Source organism: Opisthocomus hoazin, chromosome W, assembly GCF_030867145.1.
Source record: "Opisthocomus hoazin isolate bOpiHoa1 chromosome W, bOpiHoa1.hap1, whole genome shotgun sequence".
NCBI classification, from domain to species: domain Eukaryota; kingdom Metazoa; phylum Chordata; class Aves; order Opisthocomiformes; family Opisthocomidae; genus Opisthocomus; species Opisthocomus hoazin.
Window position 1 is genome coordinate 49,081,270 of NC_134453.1, and position 13,961 is coordinate 49,095,230.

At 49.2% G+C, this 13,961-nt stretch overlaps 1 protein-coding gene across 1 annotated transcript in view; it reads right to left on the minus strand.

The window, feature by feature from the left end:
* Positions 1 to 13,961, minus strand: part of LOC142365582 (transportin-1-like) — a 158,754-nt gene that overhangs the window by 110,750 nt on the left and 34,043 nt on the right. Inside the window, exons 2-3 of the mRNA XM_075446480.1 lie at positions 1,194 to 1,385; positions 928 to 1,041 (exon numbers count right to left, since the gene is read on the minus strand). Coding sequence (XP_075302595.1) covers positions 928 to 1,032 — 105 coding nt within the window. The 5' untranslated portion in view covers positions 1,033 to 1,041; positions 1,194 to 1,385. The remainder of the gene's footprint in view (positions 1 to 927; positions 1,042 to 1,193; positions 1,386 to 13,961) is intronic.

The window sequence follows — 13,961 nt, forward strand, 5'->3', positions numbered from 1 at the left end:
TATTTTTCAACACTTATGCTTCTATTAGTCTTAATGTAAAATTTTCCTCTCTCAGTCTTTATTCCTTAAAACCTTGCTATTTCATCACTTCTACAATCAAGAGAGACTTGGAGGAGGGAACGACATGATATCCAAACAAACCAACAATCCACAACACTAATATAAAATACAGCGTAAAGCTGCACAAGAAGCCACGTACATTAGATTTCCCCCTTCTAGTGAAATGTAAAGAGTGTAACGAGTAGTATTTCAGGCTCAGGATTCTAGGGGAGCAAACATCCTCACAACGCAGCAAAATACAGTCAGAGCCAGCAGGCCAACGAGAGCACGCAGGCAGCGGCTCCACCAGGGACACTCCTCCCACCAGCTACAGCTTTCGCCTAGAATTCCAGCATCGGATTATCTTAGGAAGCCCCTGCTCACCCCCGCTTTGCCGCAGGGGCGACGGGTACCCCGATCCGCACCGCACCGCCAACTCAGACCGGCGGGCAGCAGCCCCCCCGCTCCCCCACCCCAGCCCTATCGGCAGGATCCGCCACGGCTGAAGGCTGAGCGCTGGCAGCGGCCCAGCGTGGGGTAACCTGGGAAAGCAGCAGATACCGCGTAGCCACGCCAGAGCTTTAAAAAGAAAAAAAACGAACCTTGGCTCCGAGCTTACAATAGGTGCCCGGTGGGGGAAGGCAGCCCCGCGGCCTACAGGCCGCCTCGGCGGTTCAAACGCCGCGCCACAGACACCCGCTCCGGCGGAGGCTCGGCCCAGAGCGCTCGCTGTAGGGGCTCCGGGCAGGTCCGGCCGCCGCCGCGCCGGCCTGTAGCCGCGCTGCCCCCACCCGGCAGCTCCAGCCTCCCCAGCGCCTGCCTGGGCCGCCACAGCTCCACTCTGCCTGCCCCACTCGACCGCGCGGTGTAGGCCTTGACTAAGGATACTTGTTGCACGGCTCTCTGCGTGGCGGTGTCCGGGGACTGGGACTCCTTAAGCAGCTGTAGAATCTGCTGAAGCCCCTGTTCGTCGGGCTTCCACTCATACTCCATCTTGGCTTGCTGAAAAACACCAAACAAACAGCCGCAGTTAGCAGCGTAGCAGGCCCCAGGCCGAAGGAGGGGGAAGCAAGCTAGCTGTGCGGCGCCAAGCCCACTCTCACCTGCGCACCCCACCGACCCCAAGCCCGGCCCCACAGACGGAAAACACTAACCTGCTCCTACCGCCACCCGCTGAATACCGCACCGAGCGGACTGAGTCACGGCAAATTTGCAATCTGGCCCTAAGAGCCGCCTCGCGTCCTCTTGGGTCCTAGCGCCGGGCACGCCTCCTCCCGCCCGAGCCGCCTCGGGCCCGCCAGCGCCGCCGTCAGCCTTTCTTCAGTGCGTCCCACACTGTCAGGAGCCTAGAGGCGACAAAACAGGAGTCCCTCAATCCCGGGTGGTGGAAAACGGGGCACCTCCTCCACAGCCCCCCCCCCCCCCCCCCCCCCCGAAAACAGAGAGAAAGTTCCAGCAGTCCCGACAGGCGAGGAGCAAAGCGGAGCCCTAGCCCAGCTTCCTTGGGACAGCTGAGGCCGCACACCTGCAGCACCTGGCAGTGAGCTAGGAGGTTGCTGCCCATGGAGGAGAGAGTGGGGATGCGAATACAGACCCAGGAGTTAGGAATGTGGTACTTGCTTTGCTGTCTGCTTTACTTCTGCGTGATTTGGTTTAACGCTGGCTACATTTCATAAGTTCTCAATTTCATGTGTAAAGAGGGAATAGGACAAGCTACACAAGAAGGGGGGAAATAAACTCAAAAGAAACTGAATACCTAGTGTATCTTATCCTTAGCCTCAAAAATATATCAGAGGAAATCTGAGGTCAAAATTAGCAATTTTTGTGTATATAGAATAGAATAGCTCAGTCGGAAGGGACCTGCAACGATCATCCAGTCCAACAGCCTGACCACTTCAGGGCTGACCAAAAGTTAAAGCCTGTTAAGGGCATTGTCCAAAGGCCTCGTAAACACTGACAGACTTGGGGCATGGACCACCTCTCTAGGAAGCCTGTTCCAGGGTCTGACCACCCTCTCGGTAAAGAACTGCTTCCTAATGTCCAGTATGAACCTCCCCTGGTGCAGCTTTGAGCCATTCCCACGCATTCCTTACCTTTTTACAATCTTATTTTGAGTCATTGTCTTTGTAATCATCCTGCTTACATCCCACTTTAACTGAAAACTAGTTTCACTTTTTGTTTCCTCTGTTGCAGCACAGTACTCGATATGAGTGCCACACATACGCTGCACATCACAGCCTTAACAACTGTTCAGAAGCATCAAGGACAGGGAATGTTACTGGTTCCTAATGGCCCAGGTAATTTGCTGTGTGGCTCTTCATCTCACTTCCCCAATGCTTTCAATTAAATCAGTATTTAAGTTAGTCAGCTGTCCACTCTCAGGTGCTAAGAAGTATCCTGATCCAACTTTCCTTCTATTACTGTGAGCCACCACTCTTGAAGGAGCCAAAACTAGTACCTGCAGCATAGTCTCCAGCAAAACAGCAAAGGAGACCATCATAGGCAACTAGTAAGATGGGCAGTGTACTTATAGTATCTACATATCTGGATAATGAGGACAGTGAAAGAGGGTACTTGATGAATCAGGAAAGCATGCACACCAGAATAAGAAGCAGGAAACAGCTACATAGCAGAGAAGTATGTAGCATAGCACATGAGATAACAGCCCTCAACCCGTTGCCCAGCAGCAGGTGAGGGATACTGCAGCAATGTGGAAGTCTTGCTGAGGGGAGCTGGAGGTGCCTGAGGTATCAGGTGCCAACAAGAAAATACCCATGAAGCACCTCAAGGGAAAAAAGGGGTGCTCTGCTATGAAGGTAATGAGGCTGACAGCTCAGATGAAATGCCTCTATACAAACGCACGCAGCATGGGAAACAAACAGGAGGAGTTGGAAGCAGTTGTGCTGCTGGAAAGCTACGACCTGATTGCCATCACAGAAACTTGGTGGGATGAATCCCACGACTGGAATGTAGCTCTTGATGGCTACAGGCTGTTCAGAAGGGACAGGCAAAAAAGGAGGGGCGGGGGCATTGCCTTTTACATCAAGAAAACATTACAGAGTGAAGAGCTGTCCCTGAAGAATAACCACAAGCAGGTCAAAAGCTTATGGGTAAGAATCGGAGAGAGAGGCAACAAAGGGAACCTAGTGGTTGGTGTCTACTACAGGCCGCCAGATCAAGAGGAGCTGATAGACGAAGCGTTCTTCCTCCAACTCCAGGAGGCTTCGCGCTTGCAGGCTCTCGTCCTACTGGGGGACTTCAACTACCCCAACATCTGCTGGAAAAGCAACACGGCAAGTTGTAGGCAATCCAGCAGGTTCCTAGAATGCATTGAGGACAACTTCTTAAGCCAGGTAATAAGCACCCCTACCCGAGGGGATGCGATACTAGACCTGGTGGTTACCAATGCGAGTGAGCTCGTCGGGGATGTCAAGATCAGAGGCAGCCTGGGCTGCAGTGACCACGCACTGGTGGAACTAACGCTACTGAGGGAAATGGGAATAACGAAGAGCATAGTCAGGACCCTAAATTTTAGGAGGGCAAACTTCCAGCTCTTCAAGGAGATAGTCAGAAGAACTCCCTGGGTAACGGTCCTCAGGGGCAGGGGAACAGAACAGAGCTGGCAGGTCTTTAAGGATGTATTCCACAGAGTGCAAGAGCTCTCGATCCCCAAGTGTAAGAAGTCGGGCAGAGAAGGGAAGAGACTGGCATGGCTGAGGCAAGAGATGCTGGTCAAACTAAGGAAGAAGAGGGAACTGCACAGGCAGTGGAAGCAGGGACTGGCTTCCTGGGAAGAGTATAGGGATGCTGCCCGGTTGTGTAGGGATGGGGTCAGGAAGGCCAAGGCACAGCTGGAGCTGAACTTGGCAAGGGATGCGAAAAATAACAAGAAGGGCTTCTACAGGTATGTCAGCCGGAAAAAGATGGTCAAAGAAAGCGTACCCCCGCTCATGAGCGAGACCGGCAAACTGGCAACAGCAGATGAGGAGAAAGCTGAGGTACTCAACAACTTTTTTGCCTCAGTCTTCACTGGCAACCTCTCTCCTCACCCCTCCCGAGTCGATGAATGGCATGAAGGAGACCAGGAGGGTAAAATCCCTCCAGCTGTAAGTGAAGACCAGGTTCGGGACCTCCTGAGGAACCTAAACGTACATAAGTCCATGGGACCTGATGAGATGCATCCCAGAGTCCTGAGGGAACTGGCTGACGTAGTTGCCAAGCCACTCTCCATGATATTTGAAAAGTCATGGCAGTCAGGGGAAGTCCCCAGTGACTGGAAAAAGGGAAACATTGTGCCCCTTTTCAAAAAGGGTAGAAAGGAAGACCCTGGGAACTACCGACCTGTCAGCCTCACCCCTGTGCCTGGGAAGATCATGGAACAGATCCTCCTAGAAGCTATGCTAAGGCACATGGAGGCCAGGGAGGTGATTCGAGACAGCCAGCATGGCTTCACCAAGGGCAAGTCCTGCCTCACCAACCTAGTGGCTTTCTATGATGGTGTAACAATCAAGGGTGGACAAGGGAAAAACAATGGACGTCATCTATCTGGATTTTTGTAAAGCCTTTGACACGGTCCCCCACAACATCCTTCTCTCTAAATTGGAGAGCCATGGATTTGATGGGTGGACCGTTCGGTGGATAAGGAATTGGTTGGATTGTCGCAACCAAAGGGTAGTGGTCAACGGCTCAATGTCCAGATGGAGACCAGTGACGAGTGGAGTCCCTCAGGGGTCAGTACTGGGACCGGTGCTGTTCGATATATTTATCAATGACATGGACAGCGACATCGAGTGCACCCTCAGCAAGTTTGCAGATGACACCAAGCTGAGTGGTACGGTTGATACACCAGAAGGACGGGATGCCATCCAGAGGGACCTGGACAAGCTGGAGAGGTGGGCCTGTGTGAACCTCATGAGGTTCAACACGGCCAAGTGCAAGGTCCTACACCTGGGTCGGGGTAATCCCCGCTATCAATACAGGCTGGGGGATGAAAGGATCGAGAGCAGCTCTGCTGAGAGGGACTTGGGGGTACTGATAGACGAAAGGCTGGACATGAGCCGGCAATGTGCGCTGGCAGCCCAGAGGGCCAACCGTGTCCTGGGCTGCATCAGGAGAAGCGTGGCCAGCAGGTCGAGAGAGGTGATTCTGCCCCTCTACTCTGCTCTGGTGAGACCTCACCTGGAGTACTGCGTTCAGCTCTGGAGCCCTCAGCACAAGAAGGACATGGAACTGTTGGAGCGGGTCCAAAGGAGGGCTACAAAAATGATCCGAGGGCTGGAGCACCTCTCCTATGAGGACAGGCTGAGAGAGTTGGGCTTGTTCAGCCTGGAGAAGAGAAGGCTGCGGGGAGACCTGATTGCAGCCTTTCAGTACTTAAAGGGAGCCTATAGGAAAGATGGGGACAATCTTTTTAGTAGAGACAGCAGTGACAGGACGAGGGGTAATGGTTTTAAACTAAAACAGGGTAGGTTTAGGCTGGATATAAGGAAGAAATTCTTTACAATGAGGGTTGTGAAACACTGGAACGGGTTGCCCAGAGAGGTAGTGGAGGCCCCATCCCTGGAAACATTCAAGACCAGGTTGGACAGGGCTCTGAGCACCCTGATCTCGTTAGCGGTGTCCCTGCTCGCTGTGGGGGGGGTTGGACTAGATGACCTCTAGGGGTCCCTTCCAACCCAAAACTTTCTATGATTCTATGATTCTAAAACCAGCTTTAAAAAAACCAGCCAAGAAATAGGACGTTTCTTAACCTCTTCTGTTTAAGCAATTGCCATAGTTATCACAGGGCTGTTTGGAAGACAGACAGCGAATCCAGTACACCTCTTGAGAGTTTATCATACTGAAATACCTACAAGATGGAGTCAGTAAGGTAGGAGAGTAAAGGCTTGCCACCAGTTAGTAGGAAAGGACGGACACAAAGGTTTATACGAGATTTTTGTGAACAGTGGGAATCTCCACTAGTTTCCCTCTGGTACAGAAAAGTGTCAAGCAAAAGATCTGGGTTAGCCAGACCCAAGCCGTAAAAACCTATGTTCATGGCTCACAACCATATGGGCAGGAGAGTTCTCCATAGTGATGCTTGCACAGATGGAGCAGATGAAAAGTGAGGTCCAACAAATCAAGGAAGTGCTAATTTGGGTCTCATTACCCTAACTGCTGCCTTGCCAGGAAGGTTGTAGAAATTTGATTATCTTTGAGACTTTTGGCCCACTGTCAAATTTGATTGAAATTGATTAGAGCTTCAAAAGTTATTATTCGGAAATTATGACACAAGGATTACATCTGTCTAATTTTATCAGGAAACCAAGTGCACGAGACAAAAATAAGATTACATATGGAAAATGAAACAAGGGAAGAGACCAGAAAGGAAGGTTGAGAGACAGAACAGGAAAAAGCAGGAAGAGAAGCAGGCCATGGTCTATAACCCTTTCCATGAATGTGACCAGAATTATATCCCAGTAAGATCTTTCTGCAATGGAAAAGAGAGAAAAAGGCCTACAAATCAGAGTATGAATGGAAGCCTCTACAATTAGTAGGGACATCTAAAAGCTTTAGACAATCATCCTCCAGGGTAGGTTCCTCCTTAGGTTCCATACAGGATCCTTTGCCACTGGGAAGTACTCAGCATAAATAGAAATCAAAGCAGGTACCTCATCTTGCTGGATACCTTCTCTTCTTGATCATTACTTTGAAGTTACTCTTACCCATCTCTAATCCTTTAAATTCTGTGAGGAAGCAGGAGAGGGGAAAATAATTTAACTGAGTCAAGAAAAAAAAATCCCATTGAAAGCAAAGAACATTACAGAAAAAAATTAGAAAATTGTTTCTTTCACAGAATCATCGAATCATAGAATGGTTTGGGCTGGAAGGGACCTTAAAGATCATCTGGTTCCAACCCCCCTGCCATGAGCAGGGACATCTTCCACTAGACCAGGTTACTTAGAGCTCCATCCAACCTGGCCTTGAACACTGCCAGGGAGGGGGCAGCCACAGCTTCTCTGGGCAACCTGGGCCAGTGTTTCACCACCCTCATGGTGAAGAATTTCTTCCTAATATCTAATCTAAATCTGCCCTCTTTTAGTTTAGAGCCTTTCCCCCTTGTCCTATCACTACACACCCTTGTGAAAAGCCCCTCTCCATCCTTCCTGTAGGCCCCCTTCAGGTATTGGAAGGCTGCTCTAAGGTCACCCCAGAGCCTTCTCTTCTCCAGGCTGAACAGCCCCAACTCTCTCAGCCTTTCCTCGTAGGAGAGGTATTCCATCCCTCTGATCATCTTCGTGGCCCTCCTCTGGACCCGCTCCAACACATCCATGTCCTTCTTATGTTGGGGGCCCCAGAGCTGGACGCAGGACTCCAGGTGGGGTCTCACGAGAGTGGAATAAAGGGGCAGAACCCCCTCCCTCGACCTGCTGGCCACGCTTCTCTTGATGCAGCCCAGGATACGGTTGGCTTTCCGTATCCTTTGTTTCTTAGTATCTGTTTCCCTCAAGCAAGAATCTTCTTCTGTAAAAAGGAATTAGGAATCAGTGTTAAACTAAGTACCAGGTAGAAGCAGGAAAGCTACTCATCAAAACGTATGATGGCCTAGTTCATCCAACTCAATCAATAGAATGCACCAGAAATAAATTTGAAACGCTGCACCTATATGTTAAGAAGACAAATGTTTGGTGAAGACAGGAGTCTTGCACAAATGCTGAGGCTAATCTTTGATTTCTCTATTATCCAAGCTTCAAATGTCACGCAGTATCCAGAATCCACTGGTATCACAACAGCATGCAATAGTAAAAGATTGTAAAAAATCCCAGGAAACAAACTAATGTATATTTTAAATTTATTCCTCTCTCCACCAACCTTGCCTTGTTCTACTCAAGTACCCACAAAGAGCCCGCAAGTAAATTTTTTATCTTTGTTTTTGTTGCCAATACTCTCTTCCCTTTCTCTCTCAGAATGTCCCATTAGATCAGGCCGAAATGATGCATTTCTGGCCTTTTTCATACGAGGAAACAAAAGGAATGGCTACAATATATAGCATTGCTATCTCATTCAAAATTCAGTTGTTAGAGTAGTAAATCTGAATGCACTAGGCAGGCTTCAAATCTTACTTCTTCCTAGGGTGATGAACCCATTTTTTTTCTGGAAAGTATCCTTACCATCACATTACAGTGTACTTGGTGATAGGTCTTTTAATCTCTCCTGTTGTTTTCCATTATACTATAAACAGATATTAATGGGAACTTGGATTAGAAACTGTTTCCTAATCAGCATCCTGTATAATAATTGACAGTTAATACTTAAAAGACAAATGTAGACAGCACAAGGAAAGACAGACCAACAAGGAGAGGTGGGGGAGTTGCTCTATATGTGAGGGAGCAACTGGAATGCATTGAGCTTGGCCTGGGGGCAAATGAGGAACAAGTTGAAAGCCTGTGGGTTAGAATTAAGGGACAGGCTCATACGGGTGACATTACGGTGGGTGTGTACTACAGGCCACCTGACCAGGAGGAGGAGGTTGATGAGGCCTTCTACAGGCAGCTGCAAGCAGCCTCACAGTCACAGGCCCTGGTTCTCATGGGGGACTTCAACCACCCTGACATCAGCTGGGAAGACCATACAGCTAGGCAGGCGCAATCCAGGAGGTTCCTACAGAGCATCGATGATAACTTTCTGATGCAAGTGGTGGAGGAACCAACAAGGAAAGGCGCGCTGCTGGACCTTGTATTAACAAACAAGGAGGGACTGGTGGAGGATGTGAAGGTTGAAGGTAGACTCGGCTGCAGTGACCATGAAATGGTGGAGTTCAGGATCCTGCATGGAGGAAGCAGGGTGATAAGCAGGATCAAAACCCTGGACCTCAGGAGGGCTGACTTTGGCCTCTTCAGGGAGCTACTGGGAGGAATCCCGTGGGCCAGGGCTCTCGAAGGCAGGGGGGTCCATGAGTGCTGGTCGCTCTTTAAACAACACTTCCTCCATGCACAGGAGCAATGCATCCCCCTGAGAAAGAAATCTAGCAAAGGAGGCAGGAGACCTGCATGGTTGAACAAGGAGCTTCTAGCGGAGATCAGGCAGAAGAGAAAGGTCCATGGAATGTGGAAAGAGGGGCAGGCCACTTGGGAAGAGTACAGAAACGTGGTGAGAGCATGCAGGGATGCGACGAGGAAGGCCAAGGCCCACCTGGAATTGAAGCTGGCAAGGGATGTCAAAAACAACAAGAAGGGCTTCTTCAACTACATCAGCAGCAAAAGGAAGTCTAGGGACAATGTGGGGCCGCTGCTGAATGAGGCGGGTGTCCTGGTGACGGAGGATGCAGAGAAGGCAGAGCTACTGAATGCCTTCTGTGCTTCAGTCTTCAGTGCTAAGACTGGCCCTCAGGAATCCCAGGCCCCGGAGGTAAGAGAAGCCTACAAAGAGGATGACTTTCCCTTGGTCGAGGAGGACTGTGTGAGGGATCGCTTAAGTGATCTGGACGTCCACAAATCCATGGGCCCCTATGGAATGCACCCACGAGTGCTGAGGGAGCTGGCGGATGTCATTGCTGAGCCACTCTCCATCATCTTTGAGAGGTCCTGGAGGATAGGAGAGGTGCCCGAGGACTGGAGAAAGGCCAATGTCACTCCAATCTTCAAAAAGGGCAAGAAGGAGGACCCAGGGAACTACAGGCCAGTCAGCCTCACCTCCATCCCAGGAAAGGTGATGGAGCAGCTTATCCTGGAGGCCATCATCAAGCAAGTGGAAGAAAAGAAGGTTATCAGGAGTAGTCAGCATGGATTCACCAAGGGGAAATCATGCCTGACCAATCTGATAGCTTTCTACGAAGACATGACTGGCTGGGTAGACGAAGGGAGAGCCGTGGATGTTGTCTACCTCGACTTCAGCAAGGCTTTCGACACAGTCTCCCATGATATCCTCCTAGGGAAGCTGAGGAAGTGTGGGCTGGATGAGTGGTCAGTGAAGTGGATAGAGAACTGGCTGAATGGCAGAACTCAGAGGGTCTAGTTGGAGGCTGGTAACAAGTGGTGTCCCTCAGGGGTCAGTACTGGTCCCATTCTTGTTTAACTTCTTCATCAACGACCTGGATGAAGAGTTAGAATGTACCCTCAGCAAGTTTGCTGATGACACCAAACTGGGAGGTGTGGTAGACACACCGGAAGGCTGTGCTGCCATTCAGCGTGACCTGGATAGGCTGGAAAGTTGGGCAGAGAGGAACCTGATGAGGTTCAACAAAGGCAAATGCAGGGTCCTGCACCTGGGGAGGAACAACCCCATGCACCAGTACAGGCTTGGGGTGGACCTGCTGGAGAGCAGCTCTGTGGAGAGGGACCTGGGTGTCCTGGTGGACGACAGGTTAACCATGAGCCAGCAGTGTGCCCTGGCTGCCAAGAAAGCCAATGGGATCCTGGGGTGCATCAAGAAGAGTGTGGCCAGCAGGACGAGGGAGGTTCTCCTTCCCCTCTACACTGCCCTGATGAGGCCCCATCTGGAGTACTGTGTCCAGTTCTGGGCTCCCCAGTTCAGGAAAGATGAAGAGCTACTGGAGAGAGTCCAGCGGAGGGCTACAAGGATGATGAGGGGACTGGAACATCTCCCCTATGAGGAGAGGCTGAGGGAACTGGGCTTGTTCAGCCTGAAGAAGAGAAGGCTGCGAGGGGACCTAATAAATGCTTATAAATATCTGAAGGGTGGGTGTCAGGAGGATGGGGCCAAGCTCTTTTCAGTGGTGCCCAGTGACAGGACAAGGGGCAATGGGCACAAACTGAGGCACAGGAAGTTCCGTCTGAACATGAGGAAGAACTTCTTCCCTCTGAGGGTGACGGAGCCCTGGAACAGGCTGCCCAGGGAGGTTGTGGAGTCTCCTTCTCTGGAGATATTCAAGACCCGCCTGGACAAGGTCCTGTGCAGCTTGCTGTAGGCGACCCTGCTTCGGCAGGAGGGTTGGACTAGATGACCCACAGAGGTCCCTTCCAACCCCTACTATTCTGTGATTCTGTGAAATAGTTAGGAGACTTATAACAGAATACCCTCTCCACCCCTCCAGTAGTCTCAGTGCACTGTAAAGAGAAACAGGAGACTCTGGTGCAAAACCTTGCCAACACCCAGCTATAAAAGAGATTTGAACTAGTAGGAAGATGTCCCATCCCTCAAATGCCATAGCCTCCAAGCTGTACCTTTGGGGAGTACAACTTGTCGCTGCTAGCAGTTCTGAAACTAGTTTGAAATAATTATTCTCTAATCAAAATTAGTTCTCAAATTTGTCCTAATTTCAGAATTGTTAGACAGCTTCAGCCAGTGTTAGAAACTTTTCCCCTGTCTTTAGTTTTACTGCATTGGTAATGATTCATTTTTTGTCTTTTAGAGAGCTACCTTCTTTCTTGTCACAAAGTTCAGACGCTACTATCTGTAATATTGGTATTTTATAATGGCAATCAATCACCCAATCCATTGCTAAGATCCAGGCTTCCAAGTTTCCATGCAGACTACTTATAGTGTCTCTCTGTACCTCTATGTATAGGTTTGTATGCACAGAGGAAATAAATGATATTCCATAATAGCTCTCTGTGTAAACTCTCTTATTTCAGGCTGAGAGAGATGTGAATTAAGCTAAGCAGAAAAAAAGCTCTTATAACACAGAATAAACGTGTCTATGTTAAGGAGCTCACGCAGAATAGCTATCACTGCATTATTTTGCAATGCATTTTGCCTGGAGACGTGCCCTAAGCTTTCACTTAAAAAAGTACTGTTAGTCCTCACACGCAGCATATGAAATAAGAATCCATTCTATAACATTTAGTGCAATCTTCCTGAGTTCAGCCATATGATACAAGATTAATATTTATTGCACAATTGTCCTGGGTTCGGCCAGGACAGGGTTAATTTTCACCAGAATCCAGGAAGGGACACAGCCGGGCAGGCTGACCCCACCTGGCCAAACAGAGCAGGGTATTCTATACCATGTGCCGTCATGCCGGGTTCTGGTTGGGGGGAGCTGGGCGGCGGGAACCCACTCTCCACTCACTGCAGCGGGGGGCGATGAGAGTGGCTCTGTGGGTTCTGCTGTTTTGTTTTGTGTATTCTCCTTACCTGTATCGTTGTTGTTACTGTTCCCTTTGTTTGCTGTTCTGTTAAACTGCCCTTATCCCAACCCACCAGTTTTTTGCCTGTTTCTTTCTATTCTCCTCCCCACCCAGGCGGGGGGAGGGGCGGCCGTGTGGCGCTTTTGTTACCGGCCGCAGCCAAACTATAACAATGATTTATTTCAATGGTCTTTAGAAGAAGATAGTTTGACCCTGTGAAGCACGGGAGAGGTTACTGAGGAGGCAGATGGAAAGACGGTTTCAAAGGATTTTCCGTTCATGACTGAAACATATATGAAGTTGATTTTCTACTTTTCCAGAACTGATTAGTTATTATGATAGAACACAAATAAATTGATGGATTATTTTAAATAGAAGTCTGAGGAAACTTTATAAAAATATTTTTAAGATGGGATTTCAACATTACTTTATATTTGTGGAGAATTATAGAAAAATATTAGCCATTAGAGGCTGTAATGTTACTACTTTCTGGCTAATGCAACCATTAATGCAACAACTTCTGGGCTCCCCAGTTCAAGAAAGATGAAGAGCTACTGGAGAGAGTACAGCGGAGGGCTACGAGGTTGATGAGGGGACTGGAACATCTCCCCTACGAGGAGAGGCTGAGGGAGCTGGGCTTGTTCAGCCTGGAGAAGAGAAGGCTGCGAGGGGACCTAATAAATGCTTATAAATATCTGAAGGGTGGGTGTCAGGAGGATGGGGCCAAGCTCTTTTCAGTGGTGCCCAGTGACAGGACAAGGGGCAATGGGCACAAACTGAGGCACAGGAAGTTCCGTCTGAACATGAGGAAGAACTTCTTCCCTCTGAGGGTGACGGAGCACTGGAACAGGCTGCCCAGGGAGGTTGTGGAGTCTCCTTCTCTGGAGATATTCAAGACCCGCCTGGACAACGTCCTGTGCAGCTTGCTGTAGGTGACCCTGCTTCGGCAGGAGTGTTGGACTAGATGACCCACAGAGGTCCCTTCCAACCCCTACCATTCTGTGATTCTGTGATAACTAATTTTACTGTTGAAAGTGAAATTATGTAAATAATATTCCTCAAAAGTTGAACACAGGACTTCATCCTAAAATTTGCACAAATGGTATTAAGTTCCCATATGCAGGAGTGGGATCTCTTCTGGTAACTAAAGACAAAAAAAGCATTTTTAAGAGTTCTTTGATGTCAGAGGATGACAAAAGGCTGACTAAGACAGTACCAACAGGAAATTCACCTAATGAAATGCAAGAAAAATCCGACATGATCCAATGTACAATGGTAAGCCTTGGGCTCAAAAGAAAAGTTTTGTGGAATGTACCAAACTAAGAATCTACTTCATTAGTGTGGTTAAGATTATCTTTAAAAAGAACTTTGTTTATAGAAGAATTTCTTCTGTCCATAAGGAGCAATTTATCAGCAACATTCAAAGCAGCAAATGTATATGCTTTCAGATAATATAATTTCAGATTTGGGTGCAGTTATTTAATCTTCTTTTCCTATTCTCATTCATTTCCTATGGCTGGTAGGTCTACAAGTAGAATAAGAAGGTGAAGAAGCTAAGAGATTATGTTAGATTTCTCTATAACTGGTTTTGACTTACGTTGCATAGCATACTCAACACGACCTGGCAATGTGCGCTGGCAGCCCAGGCGGCCAACCATATCCTGGGCTGCATCCCCAGCAGCGTGGGCACAGGGCGAGGGAGGGGATTCTGCCCCTCTGCCCCGCTCTCTGAGACCCCCCTGGGAGCCCTGTGACCAGCTCTGGAGCCCTCAGCACAGGACAGACATGGAGCTGTGGGAGCGGGGCCAGAGGAGGCCCCAGCAATGATGCGAGGGCTGGAACCCCTCTGCTGAG